Source organism: Pongo abelii, chromosome X (assembly GCF_028885655.2).
Source record: "Pongo abelii isolate AG06213 chromosome X, NHGRI_mPonAbe1-v2.0_pri, whole genome shotgun sequence".
NCBI lineage: Eukaryota > Metazoa > Chordata > Mammalia > Primates > Hominidae > Pongo > Pongo abelii.
In genome coordinates, this window is record NC_072008.2 from 48183136 (window position 1) to 48198538 (window position 15403).

The window sequence follows — 15403 nt, forward strand, 5'->3', positions numbered from 1 at the left end:
AAATAGAGAATTCATAAGTTTTAAATTATGCACTGTTCTGAGTACGTTGATGAAATCTTATACCATCCCACTCCATCCTGCCTGGGACATGAATCATCCCTATGTCCAGTGCATCCATGCTGTATACCCTATCTGCCTGTTAGTCACTTAGTAGCCATGTCAGTTATCAAATCAACTCCCGTGGAATCACAGTGCTTGTTTTCAAGTCACCCTTATTTTACTTTATAATGGCCCTGAAGTGCAAAAGTAGTGATGGTGTCAATTTGGATATGCCAAAGAGAAGCCATAAAGTACTTCTTGTAAGTGAAAAAGTGAAAGGTCTTGACTTAATAAAAGAAAAAACTTGTATGCTGAGGTTGTTAAGATCTACAGTAAGAATGAATTTTCCATGAAATTGTGAAGAAGGAAAAGGACATTCATGCACAGGATATGTAGGAATCAGTAATATCCATGGTTTCAAGCATTTACTGGGGGCCTTGGAACATATCCTCAGCAGATAAGGGGGGACTGCCATACTACTACTACACACATGATGGAGTTGCTATAAATAACAGTGTTATTTATACCCTGGGGGATACATGATTTGCTGTCCTGGAGAATTGAAGGACATCTTGTTTTTAGGCATGACTGGAACAGAGCCCCAGTGTTCCAGCCAGTCCCTGCCTATTTCAAGATGTTGCCTTCCAAGAATGTTCTACAGTTATCTTGAGAACTGCAAGTGAGAAAAGAGGGAGAACCGGGTCAGTCCAAGGCCACCCAGAGTTATTATATTGCTATAAATAACAACATTATATATTAGTCAATATATAGTCTTATATTGAACATATAGTCAGCCTAATAATAGGGTTCTGTGACTAGTTGTTATAGCATAATTATGAACAGAACCCCCATGTATCAATTTATATGAAGATTTATCAAAAATCTTTTGAAAACTCCATCCAGAGAGTCTTTACTATAGAGGAATTGTCACATTGTCCTTGTGGCAATTAAATGTAAATTATATAACTGCTTATATTTCTTTCATTCTATATCTGCCACAAAGAACACAACTTTATAGTTTAATTTTAATAACTATTGCAGGACAGTTCTCTGGGTGGCCTTGGACTGACCCGGTTCTCCCTCTTTTCTCACTTGCAGTTCTCAAGATAACTGTAGAACATTCTGGGAAGGCAACATCTTGAAATAGGCAGGGACTGGCTGGAACAGCCGGGGCTCTGTTCCAGTCATGCCTAGAAACAAGATGTCCTTCAGTTCTCCAGGACAGAAAGTCATGTATCCCCCAGGGTACAAAACCCAGGGTGAGTTGCTTTCTGGGATCGTCCCTCAGCTGTGGGGCAAGTGAGGCATACACAGACAAGACTTCTTCCTTCTCTGGCAGCTTTCCTGAGCCTCAGGGGACCCGCTCATAATGATTCCTAGGCTTCCATTGTCCCTTGCTGCCTGTCTGTAAGTAATAAACCTGATTCATGTCATTTGTTGTGTGTGTGTATGTTCTGTCCCACTGGACTCAGAGAAGTTGGTAATCAGTGCACAGTGAACCTGTTTCATATCTATGTTACTAAAATTCATTCAACATTGCACGAATATTTACAGTCCACTGATGCTCTGTTGTTGACTGTGTCAACATTGTCTGTGTTTTCCCTGATCATATTATAGATTCACATGTATTCATGTTACTATTCTGATTATTATAAACCTCCTAAATCCAATGGTAAATGGAAGCAGTAACTAAACAAAGAAACAAATGATGATTTAGCAGAGACCAGGTCTTTTCTGGTTCTTTTGTAGACAAGAAAAGGGATCTATGAAGTCAGAGTTGGGGAAGTGAGGATGTACAAGTGAGGGGATACCTTGCAGAGTCTAGAATCGGCAGGGAGCTGCCTCCCTTCTCCTCTAGGCCATGGGGCTGAACCCTCCACATCCCCCCTCTCCTCCATCAACTACACTATACAGTCCACTGAAACACACAGGTCTCTGGATAAGCTGCTGAAAGGGGACATAGACATTGGAAGTCAGAATGAAACTGATTTATTTGGATTTGGAAATACTCATGAGTACCCAGACTTACAGATGATGTTGTTTGGAGCATTATGGTGCAACATCCATAAGGTCTCTGGGAAAGCCTGCCTTATATTCCCACACAGAGGGTACAACAGCAGTAAACTCCACAACAGAGGGATATGCCTATCCCTGCGGTCGGGGTCAATGTTATAAGCAACTTTTGCCATTAGAATTGTCCTGACCTGAATCAGGATGCTAAGCATTAGTCTAGAGACAATGTGTGGCCAGACATAGCTTTGATTTGTTGGTGCATGTCTTGTAGGGCTATCTGGGGCATTTCCTGAATTCTTAATTATAAAGCAGTTTCCCCACTGCCAATCACAACCAGATATGATGATAGGTTGGCTAAGTATATATATTTAACAGGCTACAGAGAGAGCTATGAATACTCATGAAAGTAGTGATAAGCCCTGTCCAGTTCTTGAGACTGGATCAGCTTAAATAGCTGTGTCTCATCCAGGAGGCGGCATTACAGATGGGCTAGGCCCCTGCATCTGATGGAGACAAATTTTTAATAAGAGGCATTTCTATGGAAACAGAAGAAAAACAAAGATTAATGTTGGGCACAATTTATTCAGATGTTAGACTCCAGTATCTTTAGTTATACAGGAGGAAGGAAGAGGCAATCTGACACTTTTTTCTCACCTGTGTTACAAGGAATAAGCTTCAGTTTGCAGGGCTTCAGGAAAAAGGTAGTAGCAATTTCATTGAATCCAAGTCAGAAAAATAAAAGAAAAAATTGGAAAACATTAGTTTGGGGACTCATAGCCTGGAAATAATTTAGGATTCACTCCAAATTGTAGAAAATAATACAAACTCAACAACAGTGAACAAAACTAGAATCTAACAATAAGTGTACTACATTTTTTTCCAAAACATACTTTTTCTCTCTCCAGTCCCTGTTTTTACTAAAGACAAATCATAGTAGGACAAATGTATTTGCAAAATAAATTTTAGTCTTAGTATTCTTGGCCTGAGTGTTTGCATAAAGTCAGCAAGAATAATTATTTGTCATATAGGCTCTTTCGAAAATTGGCTTTGCTGGAACTTTATTCCATAAGGAATCTTGGATTAGACTTTCAAAGCCTTGAGCCCAGCCATGGATTCATCTGTGCCTGTAATACTTGTATGATTTGGGTGAATTCCTTACTTCAGGTCCCAAGATAACTTGGGGCTCCTAGGCCTGTCAGAGAATGACATTCTTTACTTACCACAAGTCAAAAACCCTATACAGGGACTGCATAGACAATGTATGAGGCCAGTTTTTCCAAGGGGCTTTTATGGGCTTTATAAGTCAACTTTGATTCCTTAAAGCAGTATGAAAGTGTGCTATTCCAACCAAAGCCTTGGTAAAGTAACCACTATCTCCAGTTGTGTTTTGTTAGAAAAGAAAACAGATTCTTATTGAACTTATGCAAATAACTTAAGTTTACTAACAAATGGTTTTAAAATTCTGGAGAAAGCAAGTAGAGAGAAAGAAATGTGTTTCAAGTTTTGCTCACAGGAGTGTACTTTATGCAATTGTTAAAAGCTGCAAATAGCTCAAAAGAAAAAGTTTTTCTGGACTCTGAAAAACAAGAGTTAGCAACGTTTTAAACAAAATGCCATAAAAAGATTTTGGTCTTCTGTTGGTTCAGTCTACGTAATTAACTCCTGTTCCACTCAATATTCATGAACACATTAGCTCTCTACGGGAGTCTTGGAAGTTTTTCCTCTATTCTGATGCCACAATCTCTGAAGTTATCAGAAACTTGCATTCAAGAGCAGCTCTCAGAGTCCTACAGCTGATTATAAAATCATTTGAAAATAATCAAAGTAAAACAATTGTGGATGACAAAAGTCTTAGAATAACCATGATTAAAGTCTGAACATCTCTGTGGCATGCAGCAATTTAATATAACAATTATAATTATTACTTATAATATATACTGAGACATATCAGAATTGCAAGAATCTTACACAATTTTGGAACACACACCAATAACACATTTATACAAATACAGCCCAAAGAGATCTGAAAACCATTTTGTACTTGACAATACTTCCTGTATGATTTTAATATGCAGAACAAGCTGAATATGTCCCTATTGGACTTTAGGGGATCCAATATCTAAAAGTGTTAACCAGATCAAAAAAGGGGGCTTAATTTAAAATCTGACTGTGGAAAGTTTGTCAAATATCAAAGGTTTAAACACTTAATATTATACAATAAAATTCTAGGTCACCATTAATAAAAGCGAAAAATCTGTACTCATTAATAGAGGGGAAACGGCTTTCCAAACAGGACCCAATAAAGATGCATGAGGCCAATTGAATCTGTCTCCTCTCCCCTCGCTTTTTTTCTGTCATTTATTCCAAAGGTAAACAAAAATATTTCACTATCTTTTAATATTACATGCAAATCTTGCTCAAAAGAGAAAGCTAAATTTCACCTTTGTTTGCATTAGTGTACTATTAATGTTAAACCCAATTCTTAATAAAACCTTATAAACAAAATCTATCCAATCTTAATTAGTTTGACTATAAGGTAAAATTTCCAGAAATCTTTTATAATCCTTTACAGCTTTCTGTTAAACAGCAGATCAATTCTCTAAGAAAACCCTGTTACTCAGACACAGGGGCCCAGATTCTGGCCCTGCATCAGTGTGCTTTTATTTCAATGTTCAATCCACAAAAAACTAAATCATCCCTTTCAAATCTCAGGCAACTTGCTTATACCCACTGAACTTTGTTTATAAGATCCACTCTTCACAAATTCTTCACAACTTGCTTAAACTTTCAGTTTCATCCCATTACTCCTTTAGGTTAGGACAGACAAAATTACGTTCCCTTTAACAAAAACCATGTTTTCATGCCTTCTTATAATCTTTTACCAAAAACACATTCTACTTTCCTTATACACCTTGCATGTAAAACTATTTTTCCAGTAGTCGCAAGTACATATTACAATGTTAACTCTTAGCAACTTTTATTGTTGGTGAAAACCTGGCGAGTAAGCAATTTTAACCATGTATAAGATTGCAGAACACATGACTTCCCAGCCTAGCCAGGGGGCCTGGCTAACTTCATATGTCCCCAGGCCTTACCTACGATCTAATTGCTGTACAACAGGCAAGTCAAACAATTACTAAAAGTCACAGAAGCAGTTTATGACCTTAAAACATCTAGCAAACAGTATCTGATCCCCCCAATTTAGACCAAATATCTAAATTTTGAAGATATTTTTATTTTACTTTACCAATAATCTTTAAGCTGTCTTTATTTTTCAAAGATTGTTAGAGACATTGTGACTTACAAGGCATTAAAGTCTCTATTTTTCTGACAAAATATTTTATTTAAGTGCTTATCATTCTTAAGCCAATAAATTAGACCACTGTCATATATTCTGGTAGTAAAACATCACACACATCATATATAAATACACAGATATGGAGATGATTTGGTAGGGTGACAAAAGATTAGATGCAAGAGGAAGGAGGAACAGACAGGAGCAGGTGCAGAATTAGACAGATATCCATCAACTGAGGAGGTTTGAGAGGCAGAGCAGGGGTTTAAAACAATATCCATGCACATATAGTGCAAATATCAGCCTTAATTAAGTTGATTTCGAACTACAGAGCTCTCCAAAGGAAAATCATTTTAAAATATTTTATTACTAGATTTTAGCCAAGAGAAATGGCCAATATTTCTGGCTTTTGAATTCTTTTACCTCCTACATGAAATCAATAAGCCTTAACTAACGGTATGACTTTACCACAGGTGCATGAAGTATCTTCAATGAGACAGCAAGCGGTTTTTACAAGACCTAGAATTGCTCCAAAGGTAGCCCAGAGAAAAGAAAGTTTCAAGACAGGAAATCAGAAGCTGTCCATGGAAGGGAAAAGAACCAATAAATGGCAAAAAGTCACACACATAACGAATGGGAAAGGACTAATTACCTAAGCTGAGAATTGAACCCAGGCTGCCAGTGTGAAAGAGCAAAAATCTTAGCTACCGAACTATTGCACAAGGTGACCACTACTACTTCTTCTCAGGAGTCTAGAGCAGTCATTTTTGAGCTTGCAAATGATTTTAACTATTCAAGAAAATTAAGACTAGATATAACACAATCATGTGTCCTTTTTAGTCTCAAGAGTCAAAGCCCTGTAACTTAACGGCGCAAGGACTTTAAAGACAATACAGAAACTTACATGGATACAATAACCTTTTTAAGTCCGTAATTTGAATTAGCTTTTAAATAACTTTTGAATTAGACAAAATTCTTTTTTGTCAATAAGAACATATTTTCCTTGTCACATTTTCTATAAAACTAGGAAGCAAGAAATTCTTTTTTTGAAAAAGTGAAAGCAATTTTATTAAGAAAGTAAAGCAATAGCCGGCCGTGTGGCAGCCCGCGAGGCGGTCCGCGGGAGCACACTCTGTGCGGAGACTGGGCGGCCGGCCTGCCCTTCCTGTCGCTGACGGTGACTGCGGGAGGCCAGGTTGTTTTTCATCATTCAGAACATTGCCTGAAGCAGGTCCACCATGCCGTTAGTAACGAGAACATCGAGCCAAGGCACCTGTGCCGTCAGAGGTTGCCTAGCGTTAGAAGCAAGCTGGAATGCGTGACCAACATCACCCTGGCAAATGTCATCCGACAGCTGGGCAGCCTGAGTAAATATGCAGAGGACATTTTTGGAGAGCTCTTTACTCAGGCAAATACCTTTGCCTCTCGGGTAAGCTCCCTTGCTGAGAGGGTCAACGGACTACAAGTTAAAGTCACTCAGCTGGATCCCAAGGAAGAAGAAGGGTCACTGCAAGGAATCAACCCCCGAAAAGCCTTCAGAAGCTCCATCATTCAAGACCAGAAGCTTTTTGACAGAAACTCTCTCCCAGTGCCTGTCTTAGAAACATACAAGACCTGTGATACTCCTCCCCCTCTCAACAATCTTACCCCTTACAGGGAAGATGGAAAAGAGGCACTCAAATTCTACACAGACTCTTCATACTTCTTTGATCTTTGGAAGGAGAAGATGCTGCAGGACACCAAGGATATCATGAAAGAGAAGAGAAAGCATAGGAAAGAAAAGAAAGATAATCCAAATCGAGGGGATGTAAACCCATGTAAAATCAAGACACGTAAGGAAGAGTGGGAGAAAATTAAGATGGGGCAAGAATTTGTGGAGTCCAAAGAAAAGGTGGGGCCTTCTGGGTATCCACCCACCTTGGTGTACCAGAATGGCAGCATTGGCTGTGTTGAAAACATGGATGCAAGTAGCTATCCACCACCATCACAGTCAGACTCTGCTTCTTCACCTTCTCCTTCCTTCGAGGACAACTTGCCTCCTCCACCAGCAGAATTCAGTTACCCAGTGGACAACCAAAGAGGGTCTGGTTTGGCTGGACCCAAAAGATCCAGTGTGGTCAGCCCAAGCCATCCACCACCAGTTCCTCCTCTAGGCTCTCCACCAGGCCCTAAACCCGGGTTTGCTCCACCACCTGCCCCTCCACCACCTCCACCTCCAATGATAGGCATCCCACCTCCACCACTGCCTGTAGGATTTGGGTCTCCAGGGACGCCTCCACCACCCTCACCCCCATCTTTCCCACCTCACCCTGATTTTGCTGCCCCTCCACCTCCTCCTCTACCACCGGCAGCTGACTACCCAACTCTGCCACCACCTCCCTTGTCCCAGCCAACAGGAGGATCACCTCCTTCTCCCCTTCCTCCTCCTCCTCCGGGGCCCCCTCCTCCCCCTTTCACTGGTGCAGATGGCCAGCCTGCTCTACCACCACCGCTTTCTGATACCACCAAGTCCAGGTCCTCCTTGCCTGCCGTAAGCGATGCCCGTAGCGACCTGCTTTCAGCCATCCGTCAAGGTTTTCAGCTGCGCAGGGTTGAGGAGCAGCAGGAACAAGAGAAGCGGGATGTCGTGGGCAATGACGTGGCCACCGTCGTGTCTCGTCTCATTGCTGTTGAGTACAGTGACTCAGAAGATGACTCCTCTGAATTTGATGAGGACGACTGGTCCGATTAACTCTTTCTGCCTGCTGCCCACTTTCTTTTTCTTTCCTTCCTACCTGCCTTCTTTGATGCCAACCCCAACAGACCCGTAGGGGAGAAAAGGGAGGAAAAACATAATTTTAAGGGGCCGAAGCTTTCCCTGAAGCAACCAAAGATATATCCAAGTGCTTCCTCCAAGTCAACATGTATTTCCTCTTCCCATTGTCAGGCCCTGTGGGGCTCCTGAGGCTCAGTAGCTGGGATGTTCCCTCTTTCCTTCAAGTGCCTGTTGCATATTTAAAGGAAGGAGAAATCCCAAAGCAGATTCCTTTGATTGGGTTTCCGTTGGAGATGGGGCCTTCCCTTAGGAGCCATATTCAACTACAGTCTTCTAAAACCTGTGCTCTCAGCCACTTCGAATAATGCCAACCACCTCTGGTTCTAAAGCAGGGGGAGTGGCCTGAATGGACACAGCTGGCCCCTTTCCCGTGCACTGAAAGCGCAGAGCAGGTCGAAGGCTCCAACGGCCAAACTGCCTCACCCTCTGCCCTAATCAGCAGGGTGGGCCTGCCTTTTGCTAAGCGATCTCTATGCCTGGGATGCCCTTTATTCCAGGAGGCATCAAGCCTCTAAAGAATGTCTCACCTCCTCTGCCCAAAAATGATGCTCTTCTATAGGCTGGTGTTGTTGCTTCCCTCCCAGGATCCCTTTGGTGAGTATGGTGTTCAGGATGCACTACCACCACCTCTACATGCCTTCAGGCAACACAGTTCAGTTTTAACCTCTAGTATCCATGACCAAACTATCCCTGACACATAAGGACAGGAGCCTCTTCTGGCTGTCAGGAGCAAAGCCTGAAGACTTGGAGCTGCAGGACTGGAAGAACAGTGGAGCCCCGTGGGTCTCACCCTTTAACGATGCTGAGGCCTAGAGATGGGAAGTGACTTGCTCAAGGTCACACAATTGGTTAGTGACATAGCTAGAGCCCAGAGTTCCTGATTCCAAGTCACCTGTGCTTTCTGGGACCAAAGAATGGGCACCTGCTGGAGTCTGGGAAGAGCTTTCTCGGCTGTATTGCTACTCCAGACCTCACCATAGGTTGGGGTCCCAGTAGGAGGGCTCAGGGTCTGTGCCAGCCCTGTCAGTGCTGCTCAGACCTTCATAGCCTCTCTTGTCATTCTTTGTTGCCCCTTTTCTGTCACCAACCAACCACATAGCCTTGGGACCAGCCCCTCTGGGGGACCAGAAGTAGTGAGAGAAGGAAGGGGATAGGCAGCTTTGACAGGTGCTGTTTTCAATTCCTCTGCAACTCCTCCCCCTTTTATTTCCCTAGTTTAAACAAAGATTCTGCCAACTGTGGAAACTTCAGTCCCTCAGGCTGGCAGCTGTGCCGGTACCTGCCTGGGGGGTCCTGGCAGTTGTGAAGCAGGCTGAAAGGCAGAGGGGCTCCAGGTCCTGTTTCCAGCTCCCCTCACTGCACATGGTGAAGCTCCCTCCCTCCCCACTTTTCCCAGAGCTAATTCACAGGTGCTATTATTCAGAAAAAAACTGGTCAGCTCTAACCAACAGTGAGGTTTCTTCTCTTCTGCCCTAACTATTGTGTAGCCTCTTATGCTGAAATCGGCTTCTGCTGGCTTCTCTGGCTTTCAGAGCCCTGAAACAAAGAGAAACAGGACCTGTCCCTACCCAGCACAGCAAATAGTTGTAGTAATTGCCAAAGCCCTCGTAAAGCCCTCTGGCTTGAGGAGAGAGTGTATAGTCATGAGTTCTGCCTCTGTCGCCTTGCTGGCTGCTTCCCCTTTGCCTTCTTTCCTGGAACTCAGGGTGTGGGGACTGACACTATAGGGGTCAGCATGCCCTCCTGCTGTGGCCACTCCCAAGTTATGCCCTCTTCCCTCACTCTAGATCAGGTGTCTCTAGCACAGGACTTGGCACCAAGCTCCATGCTGAGACACCAGGCTATGTGGGCCCCCACCTTGTTTCCCAGCCTGTACCTTAGAAGCTGAAGGTGCTTTCATCAGAATCCTAAAATGGCTGTTGAAGGTGCCTGGGCCGCAGCCCAGCAGTAGCTGCAGAGGCAGGCAGAGGGCAGTGGTTGTCCCAAATAGGAGACCTGGGGCCTGGCCAGGCCAGGGTTTGGGCCTAATGGCTTTGACTGAATTACCCCCATCCTCCTCCTTTCCAGAAAACGGAGAGCTAGAGCCACTCACTGTCATTCTGCTCTGACCTTGAAGGGGGCGGTGTTGGCCTGGCTTCTGGAATGGACTGAGTCCATTGTGGAAAGGGCTGGGGGCAGGAGGAGGTGGGGAGGGGCACTGCCTGTGGAAGGTAGGATTAGATCATTAGCTCAGTGACCTCCTAGGGTTTCGATGTGCTGTGTTCTCATCCTACAGCTGGTTTGGTAATGATCTGCAAGTCCGGAGAGCAACAGCAAAGCTCTGCCTGACACTCTCATTAAAATCTATGCAGCCAAGCTCAGCACTTTGTCGCAGCCAGCCTTGCGAAGCCTCCTCAGCTTGGGGGGCCGGGGACCCAGTGAGTCGGGAGGCCCTCTGGGCTCCACCTATGTGTATGCACCAAAAGAAAAACAAAAAAAGGCTTCTTTAGACCCAGAGCCCTTTAAGATGATAAAGGACCCAATGCAGGTAATCCTGTTTTTGGACTCACATAATGTAGAATGCAAAGTTTAGTGATTATTTAATCTGGGCCTAAGCTAGTGAGAGTATGGAACAATGGCCCATAATGACTCCTAAGCGCTGAAGCCAAGGAGCCTCCTCCCTTCCTGGTTCACCCCACCCAGGGGACCTGCCCCCATTCCTGTGGCCCTGGGGCCCAGCTTCCAATAGTGTCAGAAGTGACTTGTGGCTTTGCCTTGGTTGTGAGATGGGTACATTCTAAAGGAGCAGCCCGGGGGAGGGGGCAGGCTCAGCCAGCCCTTGGAGGCTCAGAGCAGCTGACCCAGGCTCCAGCTCGCCTCCAGTGGAAGCTCGAGTGCCGTCAGAAACGACCCTGGCCAATGTCACTGCAGAGCCGAGGCGGTGTTGTCAGGGCTAATGTGAAATCTCTTCCCGTGGCGCTGATCCTCCGACTCTGCAGCGCCAGCTTGGACAGATTGAGGTCTCTGTGGCTTTGCTGACCCTGCTTAAGCATTCCCACCGTGTCCCAGCTCTGCTCTAAGACTGCCTCCCACTGCGGCCCCTCACCTGACCTCAGGGTATGGGGAGGGAGGGAGCCAGTGCCCCAAGGCCAGGGGGCTTTGCTCATGAGAGATGTCAGGCTTCCTGGGGGCATCAGGCTTTAAGCCCTGCTGGGGTCCAGCTGACCTGGCACCAGGTGTCGCGCAGAGATGTGCCTCATTCTGTGCCTCCTGCCGTGTTCACTTTAACCGTGCCTCAGTGTGGGTTAGGGAACAATTTTGTCATTGTATTAAGTTTATTCAGTTAATTCACTTGAGGAAGTAACTAATTTTTACTTTCTGTCTAGAATGATGTACATGTAGTAGAGTAAGCCATAATGCTCCCAAAGTGCCTTGTTTTCTCTGATACAAACATATTTACAAGGACGTATTCCAGTGGGTTCTTGGGTGTGTTTGCCACATCAAGATTTTAGGGAAGGGGTGTAAGTGTAGTAGGGATGCCGTTTGAAAACAGGCCCTCTTCCCCTGAGGATGGGAAAAGAGCTCTTCAGTTGGAGATTTGGGCAGTGGGTTAAGCCAGACCCCTAAAGTGACCCTTTCCTCTTCTGCCCTATTCTTCTCAGACCCTCAGAAAGACATCCAATTTTTTTAAAGCCCTGTAGCTCCAAGCCTGGTCTCATTTGCTTCCCTGCCAGGCTCATTGTGTGTATACCACATTTGTGCCCCATTGACCTGAAGGTTCCATGTAACTGTACACACATGAATACTTAAATGCCAACATTTTAAATAATTTGATAAAGACTTTGTAGCCACAAAAAAAAAAAAAAAAAAAAAGGAAAGGAATAAAGAATGGCTACTTCATGGGTGGAGCAGTGGCATGGGCTGCTCGACTGAGTATATTTATAGTTATTTCTTGATTATATGCTGTATTAATCTGTTTTCACACTGCTATAAAAGAACTTCCCTGAGACTGGGTGATTTATAAAGGAAAGAGGTTTAATTGACTCAGTTTTGCATGGCTGGAGAGGCCTCAGGAAATGTATAATTATGGCAGAAGGGGAAGCAGGCACCTTCTTCACAAGATGACATGGGAGAAAAGAGCAGGGGAAACCGTCACTTATAGAACCATCAGATCTTGTGAGAACTCACTCACTATCACGAGAACAGCATGGGGGAAACTGCCCCCATGATCCTGTCACCTCCCATCAGGTCCCTCCCTTGACAGGTGGGGATTATGGGGATTATAATTCGAGATAAAATTTGGGTGGGGACACAAAGCCAAACCATATCATATGCTAAACAACGGGTGGATTATTCATGAGTTTTCTGGGAAAGGGGTGGGGATTTCCCAGAACTGAGGGGTCCTCCTCTTTTTAGACCATATAGGGTAACTTCCAGACATTGCCATGGCATTTGTAAACTGTCAAGGCACCGATGGAAGTGTTTTTTTAGCATGCTAATGGATTATAATTAGCATATAATGAGCACTGAAGATTACCAGAGGTCACTTTCGCTGCCATCTTGGTTTTGGTGGGTTTTGACTGGCTTCTTTACTGTATGCTGTTTTATCAGCAGGGTCTTTGTGATCTGAATCTTGTGTGGACATTTTATCTCATCCTGTGAGATAAGAATGCTTAACCTCCTGGGAATGCAGCCCAGTAGGTCTCAGCCTTATTTTACCCAGCCCCTATTCAAGATGGAGTTACTCTGGTTCGAACACCTCTGACATATTTCCCCCCTCCCTTTTACAAGGGAACCCTTAATCCTAGCAATTGTAGAGGGACAAAGATCCATCTTCTGTGATTTTCAGGCCAAATGGGGTGATGACATTCCCGCCTAACTATTGGGGTGTCTTGTATCCAGGGTAGAGAAGAGCTCAGTGAGAAAACATCATTACACTGAGGGCCATTCATAACTCCAAGTTCTGACCAAAGGTGATATCTGGAAGATTGGTATGTGTTCAATTTAAGAAAACATTGAGTAAGCTTACCTATCCAGCATTTCTACACAGAGTACAGCAGGAATATATTTCACAACAGTAAAGTAAAATAAGCAAAATTATTCTAAGTAAACGAAAAAAATAAGGCATTCAATGAACTGGGCAACTGTTGGGACCAAACTGATATTGGGTTGCTAGCCAATTCCAATATGTGCCCAGAATTAGAATATTGATCCAGATTTCTACAGTACCCATCCCTCTTGTTTCTTCTGAGCTCTAGTCAAAGATCACTGGTTGATTCACAGGAATAAGCAGGGTTAGTCTAAATTACAGAAAAAAAAAAACAAAAACAACTGATGAGACTAGAATCTAATAACAGGTGTGCCATAGTTCTTGAAACATAATTTTTCTCTTTCCAGTCTTCATTTTTATTAAAAACAAATAATAATAGGGCTAATTTGTTTATAAAATAAGCTTTAGTCTTATACTTGGCCTGTTTATTTGTATAAAGTGCAGCAAGAATAATTATTTTCACATAGGCTTTTTAAAAATTGGCTTTGATGAAACTTCGTTCCATAAAGAATCTCAGATAAGACCTTTTTTAAAGCTGAGCCCCAGCCATGGGTTTGTACTGTCAAATGCCTATACGAGTCAGGTAAATTCCTCTCCTCTTGAGGTTCCATAATTTTGGAACACATATCAATAACATATTTATTATAAATAAATAAATAAATAAAATAAAACCTTTACTCATTAATACAGGGAAGACTTAGTTTTCCAAACAATCTGTTTCTTTTCTTTCCCCTATTTTTACTATAATTTATTCAAAAGGCAAACAAAAATCTTTCAATATTTTTAATATAACATGAAAATCTTGTTCAAGAGAGAAAGCCAAATTTCACCCTTTGCATTGGTGTGCTATTAATGTCAACCCCAATTCTTAATAAAACCTTATAGACAAATCTATCCAATTTTCATGCCTGACCATAAGGTAAGAGTCTCATAAACTTTTTATAACCCTTTACAGATTTTTGTTAAAGAACAGATCAGTGCTCTAAGAAAAATCTATTGTGCTTTTTTATTCCAATGTTCAACTTATGAAAAAACTGAATACCCCTTTAACTTTAGCCAGTGTTCACACATAGAATTTCTTTTACAAGATTAATCTTTCATAAACCTTCCATAAGTTGCTCAAAAGTTTAGCTTTTTCCTATCAAACTTAAAACAAGACTTTAACCCTTTAATCTAGGCAAAAAAAGAAAAAAGAAAAAAAAAATCCACATTCCCATGCCTTCTTATAATCTTTTACCAAAAACACATTTTACTTTCCTTACACACCTTGCATGTAAAACTGTTTCCTCAGTAGTTTCAATTACATGTTACAATATTAACTCTTAGTAACTTTTATTTTTGGTGAAAAACTTAGTAAGTAAGCAATTTTAATTATGTACTAGGTGTGAGGCTTAGGACACCAGACAGAAGTGCAGATAAAGTCTGACTCTTGTCAGCATTGGTAGGGGTTATGGCTAACTCCACATGTCCCCAGGCCTTATGTAGAATCTAATGGCTCTAAAGCAGGTAAGTTGAACAATTTTCAAAAGTCAAATAAATAACTTATGACCTTAAAGCATTTATCAAACCTAATATCTGACCTGCCTAATTTAGACCAAATGTCTAAATTTTGAAGACATTTTTATTTTACCAATAATCTTTAAAACTATCTTTATTTCTCAAAGATTACTAAAGTTATGTGAACTAAAAGGCATTACAGTTTTTATTTTTCTGACAAAATATTTGATCACACATCACACACACATACAACACATATAAATACACAAACAGTCAGAAGATTCTGTAGTTGTAAGATTTTTCATTTGCCAGTTTTTGTTTCTCAATTGGATTACTGGCTTCAGGGTAGAGCCCTTTGAGGAACAGGGCCAGGAAACCATTCAGTTTCTAGGGCCTAATAAGCAGGCACAGCTGGAAGGCAAAACAGATCCCCCAAAATTAAGGGTCCCATTTTTATACTAGATTTTAGATCCCAAAGAGGAGGGAATCAGCCCATATCCCATAAAAGCCCATAACTGCCATTAGCCAGCCCTAAAAGTATATTTCCTACTTAGTAATTAGACACCAAAGTTCTCTCATAATGCGAAGTAATTTCTGATACCCCCAAATGTCAAAAACATCAGATAACACAATGTAATACAGAACAGGGCCTTAGATTTTGAGAGAGATCTATCCACTTTCAATTCCTGGGGTTTCATGAGGAAAACAGAGGTTT

The 15403-nt window shown here is 42.4% G+C and overlaps 2 protein-coding genes across 2 annotated transcripts in view; one reads left to right on the forward strand and one right to left on the reverse strand.

The window, feature by feature from the left end:
• The window catches only part of LOC112130717 (zinc finger protein 630-like), a 36065-nt gene extending 33311 nt beyond the window's left edge, over positions 1 to 2754 (reverse strand). The window contains exon 1 of the mRNA XM_054544170.2: positions 2707 to 2754. The gene's annotated coding sequence lies outside the window, so the exon portion shown is untranslated. The remainder of the gene's footprint in view (positions 1 to 2706) is intronic.
• Positions 1241 to 9785, forward strand: LOC100437132 (actin-binding protein WASF2-like). The gene is made up of 2 exons (XM_054544174.2): positions 1241 to 1338; positions 6431 to 9785. The coding sequence occupies exons 1-2, from the start codon at positions 1241 to 1243 to the stop codon at positions 8076 to 8078; spliced, it is 1746 nt and encodes a 581-aa protein (XP_054400149.1). The 3' UTR covers positions 8079 to 9785.
• Positions 9786 to 15403: the final 5618 nt, after the last annotated feature.

What these genes read in the sequence shown, in the direction of transcription:
- LOC100437132 (XM_054544174.2), top strand. Translation starts at nt 1,241, where the DNA reads ATGTCCTTCAGTTCTCCAGGACAGAAAGTCATGTATCCCCCAGGGTAC. An exon ending in GTCCCTCAGCTGTGGGGCAA is followed by an intron (nt 1,339 to 6,430) that starts GTGAGGCATACA and finishes AAGAAAGTAAAG; the next exon opens with CAATAGCCGGCCGTGTGGCA.